This window comes from Cyrtonyx montezumae, unplaced genomic scaffold (genome assembly GCF_038088225.1).
Source record: "Cyrtonyx montezumae isolate F1298 unplaced genomic scaffold, pur_monq_1.0 scaffold_8, whole genome shotgun sequence".
NCBI classification, from domain to species: Eukaryota; Metazoa; Chordata; class Aves; order Galliformes; family Odontophoridae; genus Cyrtonyx; species Cyrtonyx montezumae.
The window spans coordinates 77,619,466-77,633,630 of NW_027072089.1; the positions used below are offsets into that span (position 1 = coordinate 77,619,466).

At 37.9% G+C, this 14,165-nt stretch overlaps 1 protein-coding gene across 1 annotated transcript in view; it reads left to right on the forward strand.

Annotated features, from left to right (window-relative positions):
• The window catches only part of GMDS (GDP-mannose 4,6-dehydratase), a 387,208-nt gene that overhangs the window by 46,639 nt on the left and 326,404 nt on the right, over nucleotides 1-14,165 (forward strand). Inside the window, exons 2-4 of the mRNA XM_065753140.1 lie at nucleotides 3,465-3,509; nucleotides 7,037-7,124; nucleotides 10,995-11,104. Of these exons, the coding sequence (XP_065609212.1) occupies nucleotides 3,465-3,509; nucleotides 7,037-7,124; nucleotides 10,995-11,104 (243 nt within the window). The remainder of the gene's footprint in view (nucleotides 1-3,464; nucleotides 3,510-7,036; nucleotides 7,125-10,994; nucleotides 11,105-14,165) is intronic.

Below are 14,165 nucleotides of genomic sequence, written 5' to 3' on the forward strand. Positions count from 1 at the left end.
TTCCCAGAACAGCATAAAATAAATGAGACTTGGATTGTCAAACAGGCTATTTATTTCCACTGTTTTCCAGTTTTCTATATATATTTTTCTGTATTAGTGACCCTGTTCTTTGCTAATAGATCAAGTTAAACATGAGACTTTCTGTTCTAGATGTTTGTGGTAAGTCTCTAACTCTTTTATGTCTTAGTTTCTTTACTCTGTTGGAAAAGGTTTTCTTTGACAGCGCATCAAGTTTTATTGAAATTCTTGACATTAACTACTGTATTAAGAATGAAATATTGCATCCTACGATTCTCTCTCTAGTTTAAATGACTATTTTCTTTTGTCTGGGAATTTTACAGATGTAAGCTGCAGTTGGAAGCTTGCTGCTGTGTATTGGAAGACAACTAAGTATCATTCTTTGCATATGCTTTCAAACTACTTTGGCTGAAGATGGTGAAGTGATTCTTCAAGTATGATATGTCAGTGTATTGAGGAGGAATGATTTCAACTGAGGCAGTTAAAATATGTTGACTGTTCAAGATGGTTTAGAATATCTGTGTGGAGTCAGTTCTCATTATGATCCTGCTTAGCAGCAGTTGATAGCCTGTTTTCTTTCTTTGAAATGGGTGATTTAGCCAGAAAGGGATGTACTTCAGTCTTATGAGGCTTTGTTGATCTAAAATCAGCAGTAATAATTGGGTACTTTGCATTAGCAAATGTGTGCTCTGAAATCACTATTTACTTTACTAAAGTAAAACAGCAAATTGCACAGTGGAGGTAGCAAAGTAACCAGGCACTCTAATTTGCTTGGATTATGACTTCTCTGCTTGCTTTTGTGGTTGAATTTGGGGAGTAGATTGCCTAGAGCTATCTCAGTGATCAGATTGGGCTGTGGCTTTGCTACTGCCTTGCTGATTGCATTTGATTACAACCACCAAGGCTGGTACTGAGTCTGGTTGATGTGGGTGTGCTGTTTTGCATAGCTCAGATAATAGTGCACCCAGTGATGGCTGTGCTGTTAAGCTCCTGATGCAATAAGGAACCCCAGATTGAAACTCAAGTGACATCATTCACTATGTGCAGATAAGAAGGTCAATTTTTCTGGATATTGATTTTTTTTTTCTCAGTATTATGGAAAACGTGGTTAGAGCCAGTAGCTTTAAGGTAAAGCACTCAAAATATTATCAAAATGACTGCAAGCATCACTTACAAATGGGAAGACTCTGCCTATGCACATGCCAACCCACAAACTTTGTGGATTAAACCAAGTCATGCACTTAATGCAGTCCCCATTCGTACTTAGAAGCATAATGGAATGGATGTGGTTGGCAGCATGTGACTTGGAGGAAAAAGCACAACTAACAAAAATTGGGCTTTCTTGCTAAATACCTAGTTCCATAAATATTCCTTTCCTGGTATAGTAGTTCCTGAACACTGGAAGCTCTGTTTGCAGTAAGTGGAAGTCAGTAGCTTCAATAATAGATTTTATATTCATAGTATAGTTTTAAACCACTTCATAGAGATTGTGTAATATTCTTTGTTTGTTGATACTACTAGGAAAAGATTAAAACTGTGCTATCCTTTCAGGCTGCAAACTCTTGAACACTTCAATTGCAGTTCTGATTGCCATTCTCACTGACAGCTGCTATAACGAAAATAAAAGGAAGGTAAACATGGAAGATGTGATACAGTATCATAGTGCAGGACAACTTGAATCTGCATTGTGTGCTATTAGCTGGCAGTAAATCAGCTGTGCTGTGTTAGAGCCAGAAACCAGTAGCTTTCACACTTGCTGCCTGTTTCCCACTCATTGTGAAACCCTGCCCTGTCACTTGATAGACCTGGAAAGGAAGCAGAGAGGAAGCAAATGCCACTGCTAGTTCAAAATGTTCCAGTGTGTTTGGAAAGTTTGAGCAACAACCTGGGTGAGAAGAACAGGACCTTATTGACAGGGTTCAATCCTAGTCAAGTCTGTTTCACGTCAACTTTTTAAGTAGTTGCAGCCTGTCTTTTTTTCATCTCCTTTCTGCTCAAGGTCTCCTACTTTCATCTCTGTTTTATGTATTTTGTTTTATTTACTTGCATATGTAACCAAGAGGTTTTTTGGAGTTTTCTGATCTACCTCTGCTAAATCCTAAGGGAATTACTATTGAGAGAGACAACTGTTAAAAACTTCTGTTTCTGCTCCCATATTTCTCCAGTGTTTCCATTACATACTAGTACTTTTTCCCTTCCGTGGGATTTTGCTATGTGTGATATACAGAAGCACATACTATTTCCTTGATTCCATGGCAAACATGGCTTGTCACGTTCTGTTGTCTGACTGTTACAGTCTGGTGAGCACTCTTCACTGGCCATTATGCTGCTTTAGGGCCTCCTGGTGCACCTCAAATTTCTTATTTCACTGTTATTCCCATTAGGCTGCCTTGAGATGAGAGAGGTTGGTTTAATCTAAGGTGTGAGAGGAGGTTCTCTGGAAACGTGGCTTAAAACGGGGGCTGAAGAGATGTTAAGTTTCATACTTCGGTGTCTCTGGCCAGGATCATGTCAAAGCAAATGCACGTAATATAGCTTAAACATTTGAGCCAAGGTGTTGTTCCATGTTCTTGTGGTATTTGTGAAGTAAGTCAATTGACTCTGGAATGTTCTTGCATTATTATTCACTGTGTTGGTTAGCACTCATTCCAGTTGGGTGAGCTTTGTTGGACTTGCAGTGTTATTGAAAGTTTATAAGGATAATGACTTACTGTATTTGGTAATCCTGGCAATGGTGATGTTAGGAAAATCATTTTATTTCAGGGAAGCACACAGGGAAGCTTATGTTTTGAAGTATTTGGTAGTTTAATAATTTGAGCTTGATAAGGATTTACAAGGAAGAAGAGGGGAACTTTCTCAACCCTTGATGATATACAAACTGCAACTATGGCTTGTATTCTGTAGTATAAACATAGAATGTGCTAGGGATGTTTTTGAAAAAATTCAACTAACAAACGGAATTACTACTGCCTTTAGATTGATTGTGGAAGGAATGAGTGCAACAGAGATGCAAGTGAGACATGGTGCTAACAGAAGCCTATCGGTTCTGTTAGTGTGCTAAGCTTGCACCAGTTTTTTTAGAATGTTTTTCCTTCCCTATCTCCAAAATAGTTCAAATTCAATAACTGCGGTTGAGATATTTTGGAAAGATGTCCCCAGACACTTTTGAATTTCTTCCCAAGTTCCATTATAGAGACAGAAGTTCTGAACCAGCATTTGTAAGCAAGTTATCTTAAAATATACTGTGTCTTAGTCTAAAATTAACTAAAAAGCATCCATAGTATTTTAGGTCAGTGCATAAATCTGAAGAAGTCGAAGCATATGCTTGCTACCCAGCCAACTCATTGCAAAATTTTTTTCTTCCTTTTTTGGGACCATAACCAGTCCAAATCTCCCAGGCCCATTCACTGTGTTTCTAACATTTTCCTATATCTTACTCTTCCCAGGATGGATCGTACTTGGCTGAGTTCCTGCTGGAAAAAGGCTATGAGGTGAGTGACTCAGTGACTGACTGCAGGCTGATGGAATCACTTGGATGCTGCAGCTCTAGCTTCCTTTGCTTCTGTCCTTCTCTGTGTGTTTTCCACTCGACCTTAGATAACAAATCAAAGCTCCAGAGAGGAATGTGCAACATGGCCTGTAATCATGCCAGCTCATTGTACTATTTATCATCAAATGTCCACTGGTGGATTCCCTCTTCTCCTTGGGGTGTATCTGCTTAGCATGCTTCCCGCCAGCTCAGATAAGCAGCAACCTGTGCAAGCCAAAACTGTAAGGAATAAGGGAATAATTTATGATGCAATGTACCACAGAAAAGAATGAGAATCTTTTATTGGTTTTTTTTCTTCCCTCTTGTAGGTAATGGCCCTCTTCAGCTGTTGTACTTCAATGAAACCTTATATTTTCCTTCCTAGGTTTTTAAACAAACAAAAATAAGCCCCTCATTCTTTCTGTTGTGTTACTTTTCACCTGCTTCCCTTGGATTGTTTTTACTTACTATATAGTTTTATTTCTCTTTTTAACATAAGTGAAGACAGACCCCTTTCTGCTGCATAACTTTGTCAAAAGTACCATTTTTTTTATGTGGACCACCAGTATAACAATCACATAATTTTGGAATTTATCTGATGGTTCACCATATGGTTCACCATATTAGTCTTGAGAGGTGCTTTCAGGTGTGACAGTGGAAGAAAAAGGAAATGAATGATCAGATAACTCTCCACAATGCATTTCCTGGCTCAGTAGAAGCTAATTCTCATTCTATAATACTAGCTTATTACTTCTACTAGAACATTATTTTATAGCTTGATAAAGTCTCTTCTCAGCAGGTTTGCATGCTGCATGCTTTTGCACGTGGTCAGTATTTTTTTCTCACTGCGTTCTTTCTACTGTGCTGTTGATTGACCTGCTTACTGGTATGGTTTTCCAGTGTTGTAAACTAATGAATTTTATGATTTCTCCATTCCATTTGGGGGAAAGAGTTATTGTGGTTGCTTCTGCTTTCTCACAGGTAAAAGCATGTGTTTTCCTAATCCACAGTGAAATTGGGAACTGCTAGCTGCAACTAAAATGAAATATTACGGATCCCATGTGGCAATGCATGGGCCCTTTCTATTTCAGAAAGATTGTGCAGGGTTCTTTCTGTTCCTCAAATGCACATTTATTTGGAGTTCTCTACTGTGTTCTTAGCTAGGGACCTCTGTTCCTGAATAATTGAGCACTAGAGTGAAAGTAGTAACAAGGTCATTTGTTTTAATATTATTTTAATCGCAATCTACCTGAAGATTAAACCATATTGAGAAAAACACAGATCATTCACTCTTAACTAGATTAACCAGTTTGCACATGTTACAGCTTGTCACAAAGTTTTTCACCTGTCCCATGCACACAAAAGCATCTTTCATCATTTTTTATAGTAATATTGTTATCTGTGGTTTAAGCATTTGGCACGCTTTCTTTCTTTTGTGTGTAGCAGAAAAAGGAGTAAAAGACTTTATAAAGAAAACAAAACCGCCTGAAAAACCTGGGATTCTGACTTTTTTTTCTCATTACTGGGTACATGAGGCTCTCTGTTTCTGGAAATATTTTGAAGTCATGGTGATGGTACATAGCGTGTCTCATTGGCCAAATGTTGGTATCACAGCCATTTAGATGACACAGAACTCTTGCAAGCATGATCTCTCACCTTTGAGATGACAGGGCTTGACTTATTGGTCAATTTTTTGTGTGGACTTCAATTTCAAGATGACTTAAGTCATATAATTCAGAGATCAGATGTCTCTCACTGGGACTTCAGGCCAAAATGTCTAATTTTGCTAGGACAGTTGTGGTGCTTGTTAGGTTCCTTTGCAGTTTTGAAGAATAAAATTATTCTAAAGTCTTATCTTCCTCATCAGGGCAGCTGTTCATTTAAGTAGCCATAATATTACCAACATCGTTTGCAAAAAAGATATTATGGAGCTGCCATTTTTTTTAAGTATTTTTCTACAGACTTGTATGCTCCTAGACATTATCCACACATTATCTAAATTACTTTGAAAGGGATTTTAACTACATTCCTTTAAACTTGTATTTATATGTTCATTGTTTAGGGAACAATTTTTCTTTTTTGTGGATGTATCTAATTTCCCCATTGATCTTCAGAATGCAGGCAGTTTGCTCACTTATTGGAAGCTCAACATTCAGGTGCTAGAATTAGGTATATTGTAAGCCTGCTGGGTAGCTGGATGATAGTTTATGCAAGGAAGGTTTGTGCAAGTTGTATTGATGAAGCTCTTCAGCAGCAGTTACAGACCTTACCGCCAAAATGTTGTTCATAAAGTTGGTCTCATGTCTGGAACTTAATACAACTTCAGAATAAGATGGAATAAAAATGTGTGCTGTGTGAAAATAGAAAAGTTTACTGTGTAAATGACTATAGCTTATGCTGTCTGTAGCAAAACAAAAACCTACCATCTTCTGGTGTTTTCTCACAACTTAAGTTAGTGTGAATGAGAGTGAAATGGTGGCCCAGCTTAATGAAGTGTTGGATGCATCAAATTGTAAGTGATCACTTTCACAAATAAAGTACAGTGAGAAAGGGAGGGCAGTCTGATGCTGGAGCTTGATTTCACTTGTGCTTAGTTTCTGCAGCTGGTAACCTAGGCTAAGATGAATTTTGGCAGCAGGCACGGGGCTATCTTACATCAGGAGGAAACAGAATCTGTGTTAGAACAATTTCTCTAATGTATTAGACACAAACAGGCCTTTCTTTTAACATTAGTCAGAGCTGCTGCTTTTTCACCAACTTATTTATCGTGGCTGGTTAAAGGAAATTCCCAACCTGTGTTTCACTCTTAGACTTGCCTGTGTGTCTTGTAACCCATCTGAGAAAATTGACTCACAAGGTGCAAAAAATAGGACTTACTGTTCAGTCTGTTCTTTCAGGACACCAGAAAGTGAATAACAGCTGTTTCGTAAAGCATCTTCAGGCCTTGCTACTGCTGTTCTTTCTTCTGCCCACCTCTTTCCTTCCCCTGATGCTGACTCCTGCTGCTACTTTTTCCATGCCCATCACCTTTGGCATCAGAAAAGCTTCTCTGTAACTTAGTAGCAGTGATCATCTTGACATCCACTTATTGCTTCTCCCCAGCTCCACTAATGTTGGCAGGTTTCACTCACTAGGGCATGTGATGATCTTGGTCAATTTAGTGTTTTCTGCATTGTGTGTGATGCCTGGGCTGGCAGGGTTGTCAGCAAGGGAGAAGGTGAAAAACACTCAAGGCTACTCAATTGACAACATCAGAGCACATCACAGAGTATTTTGTTAGAATTTGAATAATTCAATTAAATAATTTAAATAATTTTAAAATGGAATGGAGATACCGATGGGAATAGGTGCATGTATCTGAGAAGACAGAGAGTGGTTCTCCTTTGTCTTCAACATCAGTGCTTTTGTAATGCTTTAAAGTATTTTAATTTTAATCCTTTCTATCTGGTTTACTATTTCCTTATGTATTTTTCAATGCTTAATCTGCAGGTGCATGGAATTGTTCGCCGATCTAGTTCTTTTAACACGGGCCGGATTGAACATCTCTATAAGAACTCACAGGCTCACATTGAAGGAAGTAAGACCTTATTTTTATATTTCATGCTTTTTAAGTCTCCTTATTTGGTGGAGAAAGATTCTTGAGAGCAGAGGGGGAATCTCAGTTCCTGACATAAGAATAACTATTAGATAATACAATTTGTCTGTACTTGACTTAGGATTAGTTACTTTAAAAAAAGTTCTATTTCAAAACTTAATAGCTAAGCTTTCCTTTTCTGTTAGCTGCTGTCTCACAGAAAATCAATGATTTTTCTGTGATCAAAGTGTGAAAAAGCATAGATAATCTTTTTAACAATGGGGGGAAAGTGAAGGGCACAGGAAGGCAGTTTCTATTATTCATAAACACTGACATTGTTCTTAATTCATAAGAATTACAAATTGGCTGGCCCTCCAAACATAGTGTGATCTGCACTGTCAGTGATGACATTCTGCGTTCATTTCTTTTTCCTCATCGGCTTCTTAGTGCCTGATTGAGATGAAGGTATGGGGACAGCCTATATGATGCTATAAGTAAAACGTAGTCTGAAAAAGAGACACTAACTCTTCATTTAATGGGAAGTAGTTGTGTTGGCTGGTTCCAGTTCAGCAGATTTTAGAGGACTGAATGTTTGAATGACCATGTAGTTCTTTACATTGTGTGTTTTTAAAGTTGTGCAGTCTGAAACAGCTTTGAAGAAAGCTTTTGTTTAAGGTGTTACCTCTAAATATTTCCATGTTGTCAGCAAATTTTGTCTTCTGAAGTGTTTCCCACCGTAATGAAGCAGAGCCTAACTTTACTGACCTGTAACGTGTAATGCAGCTTTTAGATTTCACTTAATTTGCTTGTCTTTTAAAATACATATTTTTATACAACGTCAATGTATTTTCTGTGACTAGTTTCTACTTACTGTACGTTGCTATTTAAAATTGCCTTCTTGAAGAATACTCAACCCTACGTTTCCAACAAGAACAACATAAGAACTGTGTCCTGTGTTTTAAATTTGACTTACAATATAAAAGCAGGCAAAAAAGATCAAAAAGGAGTGCATATATTTTGAGGACAAGATATGAGTATGAAAAGCAAGTTGAGAAAATAACATATCACAGTTACGTGTGCAAGCATTTGAGGATTGGAAAAGGGAAAAAGAAAGCAGACCTTAAATATTTCACCCACTTATCTCATTTTCCTTCTACTGAGGAATGTAGCCATATGAATTGAAGGGGGAAGAATTGGATGTGGAGTCTCAGGAAAGGCTGCTCCATGGCAACTGGTTTGAAACAATGAGTTTCCAGGCAGTACTAGAGGAAGCAAAGAAGCAATAGTGATTGGTGTGAACAGGCTAAATTTCTTCTTCCCCTGTGTTCTTCCCATGAACTGCAGGGGAAGAATACATTGCAGGGTGTCGGTGGTCTTCGTAGGCAGTGAATCTATTAATCCCCCAAAAGTAAGAAAAACAGGAAAAATTGTTCCCTCAAGTCCTTCAGTACTACTTGCTGAAGAGGCTTTTAGGTTGGAAAACTTTAATATCAACTAATGCTTACCCAAAGGTGTTGACATTTAATCTGTTCATAAATATTTGCACCAAATAAACCCCATTTCCCGTAGGTCTTTCCACTTAGCATGTTACTGCTGAAAGACCTTTAAAGGTGGTGGGAGACCAAGATGGGTGCTGTAGTGAGAGCTCTTAAGTGTTCATTAATTATGGGAGAGTGCCTCTGTTGCTCAACTTGACCTGACTGACAGTCCTCATTTTCCTTAAGTAATGAAGCTCAGAGACCAGTCTTGGTCTTGCAAATGATAGCAGAGCTGGATGTCTTTGGCACAGGAGAGGGGAGCTTGGCTATGGTACTACTTCCTCTGTTGTTCTTAGCCTGGGGAAGAAGTAGTAGTTCTTTCAGATATAGGTCTTCTGGAGAACTACTATAAGGGGCCCCCTCCTGTAACAGCATTGTCTCCAAAGTGTTCTTTCCTAAAGGCTGGCCTAGCTGTTAAGGAGATTCAGTTAACTCCCAGATTAAGTAAGAAGAAGGAGACTAGCCCTGTGGCCTGGTTGAAATGTGTTCTGGTGCAGAAAGGGCAGTGCATTTCAGTTTTTCCCTGCTCTGCCAACCCACAGGCTTCTCTAGAAAAGTAGCAACAACCATCTTAGAAAATGGTTAAGTGGTGCTTGCTAGTTTCCTCTGTTAGTGTTGCAAGAAAGTATGGAGCAGTTTTTAAGGTGGGTTGGACACTGACAGTTTGAGGGTTATAGTTTAGCAACAATATCCAAATATTCTTGTCCTGCAACTGTTAGGGATCTTGTACATGTGGTGGTCTATTGTTTCATGTATCAAGTTTCATTCAGATGCATTCCTTGCAAGTGGAAATATGGTATTGTTCTGTCACAGCCTATGCAGAATTTGTGACTGAAGGCAGATCACATTGTGGATAATTGACGCTTGCACGTTAATGGTCTTAACCTGCTTGCCATCTATCAAGTCTAGTCAAGGTTATCTCTTTTAAAAGGGCACATTACACTTCCCTTATCTGTTAGCCACAGCTTCAATTGAGTGTGAGTTCTCCCTTTAGAACTTCCATTTTCAAGCAATATGGACATAAAATCAGGTTTCAGAAATATGACTGAGGCCAGTAGATCACAGTATTTTATCAACTTTAAGAGCCTTAAGCACTTGTTAAACAGCAGAAATGAGCAAAGCTGCACACTTGAGAACTGTGTAAGGAACTGTGTCATGTGTTGCTTGCTACCTTCTCTTTTTAAAGGAAAAAATGCCAGCTTATAGAAACAACTTCATTTAGCAGTATTCTGAAAATTGTAGTTTCTTGTAATAAACTTTACATTTTAGTTTTGAGATTGAAAGAAAGACAAAATCTGTGGATAATATCACCTCCCCAAAGAGGAGTGATCATTGTCAAACGAGAAGACAGCTATATTGTGTCAATATAAGGTTTTATTTTGAAGGTAGAACAGTGTAAACAGTAGCATATAAAGGACAAAAACAATAAGTAAAAATCAATGTAAATATGGCATCTAAATGTAAACAGCTATTTCATCAGTAGTTATAACATCTATTAAAAAATGTTATTAGCAGTGTGGTGTACTTAACAATAAGATAAAATGTGTTTTATTAGAGTGAATTTACCTTTTTGATAAGGACTTAACAGGTTAGAGTGAAATCTGAGAAGTCAATAAACCATTGCAATCTGCTGTGTTATTTTGATGGAAACTGGACTCTTGTTCTTGCCTACCTTTTTACATGCAAATTAGAAACAATTAATCAGGAAAGGGTGAATAACATGTGTGACTGATATTTCTGTGTTTGAGATTTGTGTAATATCATGAAACATATTTTATTATTAGTTAGTTTTCTCTGAAATTGACTTTTTAGTGACTTTAGTGGTAATAAATGCACAGAGCTGTACTGTAATGTTGCCTAAAAACTCATCTTATAGGAGGCCTAGGTATTTTTAACCTTTTCTTCGCTAGCTGTGTAATGAAATTATTTTATATGGGTGCTTAAGTTTTTAAAAAGACCTGCAATAGGAAGATTGGAAGCTCAAACTAAAATAATGCTCTTTTATTTGGTGTATGGCTGAAATTCAATGCGACATTGGTCAAATTTATGTATCTTGGGTTAATGAAGTGTAAACTATTGAAAAATCGGTGTAAATGTTGCTAGGTAAATCTCATTATTCAAAAGTAACTAAAATAGGTTTTTTGGTTTGTTTTTTTTTTTTTGCAGGGAGATAATGTATCTAAAGAGTTTAAAGCATGCAATGTCTGTCTTAGCTAGTGTTCTCCTTTTTATGCAATTACTGTTTATTTGAACTTAATGCCTGGGATAGAGTCTGGACAAAGAATGCTGTATTGGGATTAAAATATATTAACTATTTGTTCTTTAAACTTTGAAGACATGAAGCTGCACTATGGTGACCTCACGGACAGCACCTGCCTGGTGAAGATCATTAATGAAGTAAAACCCAATGAGATATACAACCTGGGAGCTCAGAGCCATGTCAAGGTGAGCAAGAATAATGAGTGTGCAGTGCTGTAGACGTATTGATTTGGTTCTTTTAACTTGCCACATATGTAACCATTTTAATAAGTGCTGTCTTTGGGTAAATTCTAGATAATTGTGCTTGCTGTGGTGCTGAATTATTGCGTGAGCTTAGATACTGACAACATAACCAGATATTGGAATTGGTGAGGTTAAATTCTGATTATCAGCAAGATCCCTAGGTTTACAAATTTTCTTCTGCTATTTGCAAAATTTTCTCTGTGCAGCATACTGCAGATAAACCCTGTGGGGAAATTATATGCTATTGTTAGATCAGACAATGATTAGAACCACATTTGCATTAAAATTCACATATTTGTCACTTACAGAAAGGCTTCACACGTATGAATTTTCATGCAGGTGGTATTTTTGACTGACCAGTAAATAGAGGAAACAGCATTGCTACAACTTACAGTTTTGCTGCTTTCTTTTTGGTTGGAAATTCGAGTTACAGAAACTGAAACTGAAAAGACTTTACCTTGGCAAAAAATTGCGGTGTCATATTGGAGCATGTGCAATAGAACAGATAACTTTAATTTGCATTATATATATGTTAAGGTATATTGTTTTGTGTTCAGCTCAGTTCACTGACAGGTGAAGTTTGTTTACTTGCCAAAACCTCATTCAGACTCCCTGCCATGATTACAAAGACAAACTGATGGGCTAAGTAGCAAATTGTTAGCCTTACGCACTTTCCTTAATGTGTGCAATGTGAAAGTATTTCTCAGCAGTAATATTCCCTAGCTTCACTTGAGGTTAGAACTGAGGAAGCATTTAAGCTTAATGAAAACCAGTTTGGCTTTGGTTTTGTAGATTGGCCGTCCTACAAAAAGCAATATGTTGCTTGTATCACTCCACAATCCCATGAGGAAATCACGGTGAAAGACTCCAGCTACTGATAAGGCAGACAGGAGAATATAAAAATGAAATAGGAATAATCTTTTCAATTGCTAGCATGATTGAGTTAGCTTGTTTGTTCTGTGCTACGCGTGAGTCTGGTTAGGGTTTTTAGATCAGGCTTGTTCCTTGTAGTGCTGTAGCTATGATTCCAAGGACAGCTCTGGTCCAGAAGACAGTTTAGCTGCTGCTGCTTTGTAGAGTTAAACCAACAAATAGTTCAGGTATTCGCAGACCAAGTTTAGGTGTTTCAGTGCTTCACCTCTTAAACCATTTCTATGGTTACCAATCTAAATGGATTTGGTTTCTGTCCCCTAGAGACGGGTCTAGAATCATGCTATCTCCATGTACTTACTGCATTTGCCAGCTGCTCAAATCCATGGCACTGAGAGGTAGTAAAGGGATGATGGTGATGGTGAAGCTGCAGTAGATTCTTAGATAATACTTTCATGGGCTCTGGGGAAGGTTGTTCCTTAAGTATTGAATAAAGTTAACATAGTGAGCCTATGCAGAACTGGTGATGACTCTTAGCTTTTGGAGACCTGAAGTGCCATAGAGCGCAGTGAGGAGACATAGGAATGGCTTCTTCACCAGCTAGCCTGAATGAGCAGATCAGTGCTTAAGCAATGCTAAGTAGTCCTACGGCACCTAGTTGAAGTCTGGTTGGGGGCTTCTTTCAGAGGTGCTTATTGTGTTTCTTAATATCTCCAAGTATACTTCTGTTGTTGCAACTGGGAAAATAACCAATGTATCTCTGGCCTGATTAAAGTGACTGGTGGATTTCACTAGGGTATTGATAGGACTTAAAAATCATGGAATCAGTTCAGTTGGAAAAGACTAAGATTCTAAGATTGTCAAGTCGAGCTGTCAATCCATCACCACCAAGCCCACTAAGCCATGTCCCTAAGTGCCACACCTACACATTTCTAGACAGTATGGCAGTATTTACCATTTGAACAATTCCCAGTGTTAGAAGAGAGGGGTTAGAACTTGGCTGCTTGTTAGGAACAAAGGTCTTTCCGAGAGATCTGAACACTTCTTGCCGTTATACTTTGCTGCTGTAAATGCACTGCTTCTGCTTGTGTGCATCGTGTTTGGAGAAGGAAGAAAAAAATTCTTCTAACCTTAGCTTGCTTCACATTCTGGTCACTTTGAACAAGTGACGTCTTCAGTATTTTTTGGTGGTGTTTATGTTGGCATGTGTTTATGTAGAATAAAGTTTTTTTAAATCGCTCTTGCTTCCAGTTAGTTTTATGTGAGCCATGCTGAAATGAAGGAAAACAAAATAATAGGAAGTTGGTCTGGTTTCCTACAGGAAACCAATGAAGATGAAATTGGTTCTTGGAATGAACCCATAGTAGTCTGGGAAATACTGTCAGAGAAGACTTTTTTTCTGAATCATAAATAGTGAAAATTATGACTCATGAAATAGGTCACTGGGAGGCTGTTCTAATCTTCTACATGGGAGAAAGTGAGAGAAGGCTGAAACTTAGTCATTAAAAACCATAAACTTAACAGAATGATATCATCAGTAGGAACAAATTATCCAGTGTGCGTTCCTGTCTGTTTTGAGGAGAAATAGGGATTAGCTACCCATACAGTAACTTGTGTACTAGGTGTTTAGAAAACAGTGGCACATTCACTTCATAGCTACTTCATCCTTACGTTCTCTATCTGCTCTTCATATGTCTTTCTGCTCTGGCTCTCTCTCAGTGCTCTGGGGATACACTGTGCTGATCATGGCTTGTTTTCATATAAGTTTAATGTGAGTAATTGTCAGTACATTGATTCTAAATAATGTTGTGTATGGGTAGTCTGCAGATGACTAAATCTAATTTCTAAGCAAAACTCTACTTGTACTTCTCTCAGTCAGTTATTGAAATGCTGTTTTGTCTAAGTGTCCCTTTTTGCGTAGAGTTTCAGTAGATGCACCCATAGATGTGAACTTGTAACTGTTTTTTTCCTGGGAGTCAATAGAAGGAAGAAATCCTTGTCCACGGTTGTGGGGTAAATAACTCCTAAGGATGGTACTTCACAAAGAAATAGTATAGGTGATGGTATATTTTGAGTAGATCTATATAGATAGTATACAAATAATACAAAAGAGAGGATGGCTCACCTTCAGGAT